At 32.9% G+C, this 9,962-nt stretch overlaps 1 protein-coding gene across 3 annotated transcripts in view; it reads right to left on the bottom strand.

The window, feature by feature from the left end:
* Positions 1–4,487: 4,487 nt before the first annotated feature.
* Positions 4,488–9,962, bottom strand: part of INTS12 (integrator complex subunit 12) — a 33,286-nt gene continuing 27,811 nt past the window's right edge. For all 3 annotated transcript variants that reach the window (XM_054591658.1, XM_054591657.1, XM_054591659.1), the window contains 2 exons: positions 8,054–8,200; positions 4,488–5,175 (listed from right to left, as the gene is read on the bottom strand). In XM_054591658.1, coding sequence (XP_054447633.1) covers positions 4,591–5,175; positions 8,054–8,200 — 732 coding nt within the window. In that variant the 3' untranslated portion in view covers positions 4,488–4,590. The remainder of the gene's footprint in view (positions 5,176–8,053; positions 8,201–9,962) is intronic.

The following is a 9,962-nucleotide window of genomic DNA, read 5'->3' as shown; positions in this document are numbered from 1 at the left end:
GAGAAAATTTTTGTGGCTATTTTTCTTTGTAAAACAAATAAGTGTATATATAAATTTTATCTAGAATTTATTTTTAAATAGGTGATCTAAATTAACAATATACATAAGATTTAGAAATTATTTTTAAAACTCCAGTAATACCAAATTACCATAGGTGCTTAAATCTTGAGAAAAAGCTACAAAGCCACTATTTGAACATTCCTCATATTTCAGAAAAATAATCTTGTTTTAGTATTCATTAGTGTAAAACAATTCTATGAAGGCTGACTTTGGCAGCAGAGATGTAATGCACATTGTTAATCATGAACGCACCACTGCAGAAAATACTTTAAGTATTAGTGTAGTCCATATTTTGTCTAGAATATAATTTGGACATTTAGAGGTGGCTATTAAGTGCCTGTCATTACCTGTGATGAACGGTTCAGATGATTTACAAAAATTAGTTTGCACTACTGAAACATGGAATTAAAAATTTTTCACTTTCCCTAAGCTTCCTTTTGTCCATTGCAAAAGCCTGTTAAATTTATGTGAAGAGGGGAAATCTTTATATTCTAAGATGGGATAAAAAGCCCACCCCACTTTGTTTAGATCCTGTTTAACTATGGCTTAAAGGTATTCAATGCACTGTTCAACACTCAATACATCTAGACCTCACAAATTCAAGCTAAATTGGATATATGTTTACATTATTCATGGTGAGAAAGTAATTATATTTCATGGACTGGAAGGACACTAGATTTCATACTTTTTAGGGATATCCTACTAGTCATGACATAGTAGTATTTTGGAAACCTAATTTTTAAATAATCTCTCTCCTCTGATACATACTACGTAATCCATAAATTAGGTCATTAAAATTTTCTGTGATCTACAAAATTATTCCAGTATAGCTTATCTTCACTCCAACCTACTAGAATTCAAGCTGAGTCTCTGAGGCCAGCTACAGCTTTCATGATATTACACTCTACCTAGATACAAGATTTGCTTTAGATTTTCAGGAAAACAAGTCATACTTTAGCCTGTAGTGCTAGCATATAGATCTGTTCTTGTTAAAAAAAAATCTAGAGGACGTATTCTTAATAAATTAAACTTACCTCACTTAAAATCATTATTATGGTATGCTATTGCATTTATGGTTTTCTCTACTGGCTTATAAAATTTTTATATTACATTAATAAAAATTTCTGTAAAATGATGTATTTCCTATAACCTAGTCATCACAATTTATAATATCAGTTACTAATAGACAGTACTACCACATCCTCATTAGCAGGTAGAATCACCTAAATTTTGAATATTAGATGTCTTCAATTTTATCTCATTATCATCTATCTTTTAAAGAGGAGAAAACAAAGGATCACACAGCTAATACATGGGGGGACAGGAATTTAAAACAAGTCTCCTGACTCTAGGCCAATATTCTTTCAATGTAATATTTTCCTTTTTTCTCCCTTTTTTAAAGTCACTAAAATCTATAATTTTACAGTAAGCACAATATGCAAAACAGAAAAATGATACTGAATAGATTTCTACTAAAAAGGGATCTGAATCATACAATCCTAAAAGCTTACTTTCTGGCTCACCTAATTATCTGTCTATTCATTCACTGAGCCAATACATATTTATTGAGAGCTGTAGTGGGAGTGGGAGTGCGCAAGACAAACGCAGTCCCTGCCCTCATACAACTTAAATCCTAGTGGGAAAAACAAATTACACATAACAAAATAAATTAAATGATAATTATTAATATAAAGCTGGCCATTTCATCACATGCTAAGATAAAATGCCTTGGAGCTCACTTAATGAAATGGAAAAATCAGGGTCTAAGAGCTACTTGAAGACAATTAAACTCTAATACCAAATACACATATATAACAATACCAACCTGAATTTCGCATTATTAGAGGTATGAATACTTATATATGCACAAATTCTAAATATATACAAGTATTTATATTCACAAAGAACGATACTCAAGAAAAGATAAATGACTTCCTTAACAAGTCTTCTAAGTCTTTCTCTGAAGTACTGTAGAAATTAAAATAATTGCTTCTCAAATCTACCCAGCACCCATGGGATAAAATTTTATATTTCAAGTGCCAATGTGCAAACTATGTGCACTACTGCTTTAAGGTTTTCTACGTGCTGAGGTTATGTTAGCTGTTACATAACATAACATAGTTGTTGAGCGGAGCTTGTATCAGGCCATTTTGTCCAGTTTAGTCCAAACTGCCCCTAAACTACAAATTATTTTTATATATATAATTTATATGTATGATATATAATGTATTTATATATAAGTAAAAATAATATATATTTATATATATTATATATATAATCGTTTGATGCTAAAGGGAATTTGAGACCAATGCCAAATTGATGTTTAAACAGCAACCTGTTTGTCAAAACAAAAACATCTGCAGGCAGACTTTAAACATGTAAAAGATGTTTACTCCACTTTATAAGTACCTCAATCTTGATTTCTAATTTATCATGAATAATTTAGTCCCATAATTTCACAGGCAGGTTTAAAGTAATCTCTTCTTATAAAAAGGCCAAGCTTAATTAAAAAAACTTTATCTTCAGAGACATCATTTATCAATGTATTTTAGAATAATGATGCCCTAAAAATGTAGGGGATAAAGGAAAGGATTTTTAGAGGCTGTAGAGTGAAGATTTAGTGGCACACATAAAAAGAGGGAAATCTTACCCTTTATAACAGCATGGATAGACGCAGAGATTATTGTGCTGAGTGAAATAAGCCAGAGAAAGACAAATACAAATATGATCTCACTTATATGTGGATGAACAAAATGAACTGATTAACAAAACAGAAACATAGGAATGGCTACATGGAATGAACTGACATCTGTCAGAGGGGAGGGGCTGGGGAGACTGGATGAAAGAAGGTGAAGGGATTAAGCAAAAAATATGTATTTATATAAAAAACCATAGACACAGACAATAGTGTGGTGACACCCAGATGGAAAGGTGAGTGGGGGGTAGATGGAGGTGGGCAAAGGTGGGGGGAATAGGGACCAAAGGAGACTTTGCTTGAGTGATGGGTCAGGATGCAGTGTGCAGATGGTGTTTTAATTGAGTTGCATGCTTAAAACCTGTACCCCCAATAAATTCAGTAAATAAATAGTGAACATAAAAAAAAAAAAAAGATTTAGTGGCACACATCAAAGTTTGAAAGACTGTGGGAATTTTCTGGACTTCCAGTTTACAGTCTAGTGAATATGGGAATCTGTTAGACTGCCTGTTTTGGATGAAATGAGGTATTCAGGAAGTACAAAATGGCTGCTGCATTTTACTGTGAACGATAAATGGTTTCTATGATCCAGAAAGCCTCATGTCTCTTTTCAGAATCTATTCGTAAAACAATGGCAGTTCTATTTGTTAGCTTGCAAAAATGGCAAGCTAACAATGTACACCTGCATACTTCAAAAAAATCTCAATAATTATACAGGAGCTACTTTTATATAAAGTTAATTAAAATGAGATAAAATGCTGTAACATTTGGGGGCAGTAAAAATAAAAGACTTATTTTTCATGGTATAGGAAGAAGCAACTATCAGGATGTAAATGAGTAGATAGATATTAGCCATCCAGATTCTTGAATGGGTATTTTTCTCAATTCTCAAAAATGCGTGTAACCAGGATAGATCAAAATTCACAATTTATTACATACATCGGTACACTATGTTCATGCTGCGTTGGCAATGTAAGGAAATGTGGGCATGTGAGAAAAGCATTGCATTAAAAGGACATGGTAGCCCTGACTGGTGTGGCTCAGTTGGTTGGGTGCCGCAACCGTCCCGCAAAGCAAAAAGTCGCCAGTTTGATCCCCGGACAGGGCACATGCCTGGGTTGTGGGTCTGGTCTCGTCAGAGAACACATGAGAGGCAACCAATCGATGTTTCTCACATTGATGTTTATCCCCCTTCTTTGTCCCTCCCTTCCCCTTTCTCTAAAATAAAAATAAAGACTTAAAAATAAAAGGACATGGTAGATCACAATCTATTGAAAGAGATAATTCATATGAGGTGATAAAAAGGTAAAGATATATGATAACGGAAATCAATTATGAAAAATTAATTTTGAAAAAAGAGAAATGAACTATTTTGGGGGAATCAATTGAAATGAGACTGGGGACTGATACTGATTATGAAGAATATTAGGGGGATGCAGGAAACTTTATAGTGGATCATCCCTGCCACCTTAGAAGGCACTTTACTCAGCAGAATCAATTCTTGGGCCTTTGTTAGAAGATGCACAAATCACTGCTTTTTTTGGTTTTTAATTCACATATGCTACCTGTCTTCTGGGATTCTGAAAGTTCTCATTAAGAATTAGCCATTATAATCATTATTTTCCAATACCATTGGAAATTGTTAAAATAAAACTGTTAAACAGATTTAAAATAAAGATTTTCAAGTCTTTCTAAATAAAATTTAGCATTTTAAGGTAAGAAATAATAGAAATTTCATTATGAAGATTTTTATTAAATTATAGTATATTACAATTTATGTCCTAATAATAAGATTTTAATCTTAGGGTAATGTGACATTAACCTACTCGGCCACATTACTTCTTGAGTTTCTTTTGGGCAGCTTTCTTCTTGACCATCTGCAATCGCTTCATGGCATTGAGCTGTGATTCTTGTGACGTTGGACCTTTAAGGGATGCCGAGGAAGAGCTGCTTGATTCTGAAGTGGTTTTGCTGGTGGTACTTCCACTAGGCCCTGATGTCCCACTATTTCCATTTCCACTTAGTTGGCTGCTGCTTCCTGGAACTAAACTGCTTGGACTAGGAAGACCTACTTTGCTAACATTGTCACAACTAACTGAGCGACTAAGGCCAGTTTTGCCCAAAGTTAGAGGTGGAGGTGGTTTCAATGGTACAGTGGGTGAAGTGTTGTTACCGGAACCTAATTTGGAACCTATTCCACCTTTGGATGAAGTTGCCAGACCAGTCAAACCCACAGGCTTCTGGTTAGCTGATGAGGTAGCAGGTTTCCCACTATTGTTTTGGGTTGTTGAACTCAATTTTGCTGTTGATGGACCAGCAGAAGTAGTTTTGGCAGCAAAAGCTGCCCATGCCGTTAGGCCACCAGTTACTGAAGAGGAAACATTGGTACTAGAAGAGTTTCCTGAAATAACCGGGGATGTCTAAAAAATTAAAAAGAGGATACATATTTTGTTAAAGCCAAATATAATTAACACCTAAAATAATATTCTGAAATATATAACAAGCTTTTTAATGACTTGGGAAATTTAAATCACACTACCAAAATTAAGTTATTATAAAACTGATCTGAAAAAAAAACACAACAAAATTTATCCATAGCTAGTGGGATCTACCATTTCCAAAGCAGAAATTTAGGGATGCCATATTCTTGTTCCACTGACTTTATATATATAAACATCTATCTATCCATCTATCTATCTATCTATCTACATATATATATTTAGATATATTTGTATATCTAAATTAAATATATATATAATTTTCTTTTTTGAGAATTGCTTTTAGATTCAGTTATAAGCCATATCAGAAAATCAGATTTAATGCTTTAACTTGTCGTCACCCAAAAAGGTATTATCTGGTTCAGTAAAAATATCTAATTCTTTAGACTTTGCTCCAAATGACTTATGGATAATTTCATAAATGGAATAAAAATAGACTTCACTCTTGCAAATAGTTACTGTACTGTAAAATATATACAGATATGCAATGTTAACTACTTGGAATTGCACGACTTTGGCGACATAAAAAAGGTCTCATGACTTTATTTTCATTCACTATTTGTCCATGTTTCCACTGAAACTATCACATGGTATCCCTGCTTCTGTATAAAGGATTCTGTCAACTGCTTTATAAGCCATACAGTGACATTCTGGGAAGGTCTGACTCGTTCCTTAATGTATTTCACAAAGGTTAACTCTTCAATTTCTCTAATTCACTGCCTTAGCCAGTCAAAAGCTAACAGTGATAACAGTATCACTGTATAAATAACATGGCTCTTAGAGAAGTACAATAATTTTTCACCTTCACATTTGGGTTAAATTAATCATGAATTGAACTTCTCAGTGGCACACCTTCTATCTTCACACTCTTAAGAAAATTCACAAAAGTGTTAAATTCACACATAGGTAAAAAATAAAGCATTGCAAATAGTATTATACTTAAAAATATGGTAGTTATAACATCTAAAATATATCAAGTTTTTATAATGTAGCCTTCAATACTGTTGGCATGTAAACATTTTTAACCAAGTGAAAAGTAATCAAAATAGAATGCTCTGAGATTTTTACTTCTTAAGAGGAGAAACCTAGGTTTTTGTTCACATGTTGTGAAAATGATAGTTTTTGTTACAATATCATAAATATCTTATAAGTTTATCAAGAAAAGATAAACTACATAAGTTATAAATTCCTAGAGAAATTGAATATAGGTAATGAGAAAAAGTCAAGGAAGCAAAAGGACACAGGTATAGTAAACTTTTAATTTTTAGTCTGAAAGATCTAATTTTTTTCCTTTTCTTTTTGTTAAACATAAAACTGTGTGCCATATGGCTAAATGATCTATCAACAGACTTCATAAAAGAAAACCCATCTTAAGTAATTAAAAAGACCAACAATTATGAAGTACGAATGAGAAAGCAGGTTCTGTGTGTACGGCATTTTATTTTAATGGCTTGCTGTTACTAGTATTGCTTTTCAACCAAATGGCAGATGGCTTATAATACTATGAGGCCACTCATGTAAAATGGATACCAAGTAATTCCTTACTATTTCAGTGTATAGATTTTTCAACTGTTTTTAACTATAAATATCTTCTTGCCCATTATACTCGTTAGAAAACCATTTGCTCTTTATATGAGAACAGTTCTTTTCATAGTAAAAATTTATCCACTTTTATCATAAACACGCCAAATCCTCTTAAGCAGAGCAAACATGATAGCCAAGGCCTTACCTGATCTGCCATAAAATGATGTTATATTGGACTGCCTAAAAATCAACTTTCGAAGTAACAGGTCAGTATAAAAAATCTACCTAAAAGTGACTTAGATATAGAATAAAGCAACTCTAATTACTTTCAATAAACTATTCTTACTTCTATTCCAATTCATCAAGTTTCTAGGTTACAAATCAATAATAAATATCCCTTGGATAGTGACTCTTCCTAGTAAATTAAATCTTAAAAATGATCTACAAATAAAATAATTAGTATCTTCCTCAGAGTACTTTACATTCACATTCTTTATCATCATCCCAAGGTACTTGATCTTTGTTACTTATAGTCACTGAGAATTATATAGTCAACTTTAGAATTTTCTGGGGTCAACCTTTGAAAATTGGGACTAATGTTTTTTTCTTTCATCTTTGGTACTCAAAATTAAAATGTACAACTCAGGAAAAACATTCATTTTGTTATAAAGTTAGATTAGAAAAATATTTTCTTCCATGATATCAAAATGTCTGGATATTAAAAATAATGTAGTGTGAATTCATGGATGCAAACCTGGGAATGAGAAGGGTGATACTCTCACTAAATAATCTGGTCCCTAAGTATACAGGTAGGTACCTTCAAAGCTCAAGACAATCAAAGAAAAAAAAAAAGACAAAACAAGAAAACTTCTTCGATAGCCAACAGGTAGAGAGAAAAAAGCTATGGAGTCACAAGTAATCAGCACAAGTAAAATGAGGAGCAAAGTTGTTGCTACTGAAGGCAGAGATGCTTAGAATCTTAATCAAATTCTTCATGGAGGTAAGTGTCTAACTACATAGAAATGGTAAAGAATGTCAACTTGCAATGCTCATGGACAGTTCCAAATTGTGAGAAAAGGAGAAATAGCACAGAGATTAAATAATTATATAAATGTTCCCTTTCTACCTAATGCTAATATAATGCAATCTTAATTTCCCACATATGGCCAATTAGTATATAAAGTTCCTCATTAATTTTTCTCAAGTTACTATTGTTTAGTCAACTAAATTAAAATGAAATCTTAGATAATCTTAAATAAAAATAAATGTACTGTACCTTGACTTCTGTTCTCTTAAATGCTAGAAAAGTTGTCTCTTGTTTGAGTTTAGTTTCTGGTTTCTTAACCAATGGATCTTTGACAGCGGGAGCTACAGAAACAACTGCGGGGGCTGGTTTCTGGGGTGGTTTCTGAGTTTTTTGTGCCTGTAAAAATCAGTTAAGATTACATTAGCTATAAAATCTTATTTGAATGCAGAGAAAAAGACAATAAAAAAATCTATCACAATACTCTTCATTTAGTTGAAATATAGTTGAGCTTTTAAAAAATATTGTGATTACACTAAAAGTATAAATGCAGAGGAATTATTTTGGTCACCATATTAATGCTTTTTACATTTTATTAGTTTCTAAATAGTAAAGATAAAAGCTGTAGAAATCATGCAGATTAGGGTGGATTAAATACCAATTTTAACAAGACAAACCAAACTGTTTTTTGAAAAAAGGAAAATCACAAACTATTTGTAACTGTAATGGGGTACATTTATTTCTTATTATGGTTGGGCAAAGACTTAGTAGTTTTCTTCTTGGGGTTCAGGCGTAAGTCTCTGAGCACTTCAGAGTAAGTTAACTAAAAGGTAGTTAAAAGGTAAATTATATGGTTTTAAATAAAGACTGGGGGATAAAAACTATTAGTGATAAGCGACGAAGCTTTTTGAGGTGTTCCCACACTGTTAAAACTAGGCACACTGAATTCTTAGAGAAAGTTCACAAATACAAATTTCTATGTTATCAAAGAGGAATTTGCATTCATTGTTCCTTTACAAGTATATTTAGTTTTATTTTGACCCATAATTAATTTCTCCTGTTTTATAACTAGGTACTTTACTACCTGTTTCAAATGTGGGTTATGGGGATGAATTATAATTATATATGCATTTAGCACAGAGCCTGGAGTATGCTGAGTGCTGACAATAGTTACTATTTATTCACTGTAATTATTTACAAAGTATAAGGAATCTGGAAGAATCTATCCATACTGAATAGCAAAATTGCTCCCAGCCATTCCATTGTCTTTGATATCCTAGTAAGATCATATAGGAAATTTATTAATAATTTGTTCTCATTTCTGAAGGTTTGAATATAGACTTTTATCCTTGTTTGGACCTTCTTGTGGAATCTTTTGCTATGGTTTGCTGTATTATTTATAATTTTGGTCCTTCATGTCTCAATTCATTACCATTTTTATATTACATACTTTCCACGTGAAAGTGCACCTACTTTCAAACATCGTTTATAAAGTAACATGCAGATCAAGAATATTAAGAATGCTGGAAGATTGTGGTAAAACATCTCTTACCAGCAGAAAAGCTTACTTTCTATTGCAAAACCATGTTATCAGAATGCAGCCCTCAAGAGTTCATCAGAAATACATGGTTCGATAGCCATGGCTTTCCATCTTACACTTCTCTCCACCCTCACCTACTATTCCAGAGGTTAGACTCCGAAGACCGACCTAAAGTGCATGCTTTAGCAGATACTTCATTACAATGAAGCCCAAAAAGGACCTATGCCTAGGAGAGCATGTTCAAATCTTCTGTTTTCTCTATTTCACCCAGCCATCTTAGAAGTTGAGTAAGAAATACCCCGAAGTCTTTGCCCTTGGTTAGTAATACTAGTTTAGGGAATTAGGATATTATCACTGACTTAGTGTTGCTCAACAAAGGCACTATAATTTTTCACTGGGTGACTGCCTCACACACTGAAGAATGTATATAATTCTCCACTTAGGGCATTAACTGCCAGTAAAGCAGCAATCACAAACACCGCATATTTCTAAACGCTGCTGAGGTGTGTTATTACCTTAGATTGAGAACCACCGCAGTAAGTCACGTGAATCTCTTACCTAGTGCTGAGGCAAAACCCATTTCCTGGTAGAGAGAAAATTACAGAACTGAAGAATGACCTT

This window comes from Pteronotus mesoamericanus, unplaced genomic scaffold (genome assembly GCF_021234165.1).
Source record: "Pteronotus mesoamericanus isolate MK-2021 breed Mesoamerican mustached bat unplaced genomic scaffold, CSHL_Meso_final scaffold_232, whole genome shotgun sequence".
NCBI lineage: Eukaryota > Metazoa > Chordata > Mammalia > Chiroptera > Mormoopidae > Pteronotus > Pteronotus mesoamericanus.
This window is presented reverse-complemented; position numbering and strand designations above follow the sequence as displayed.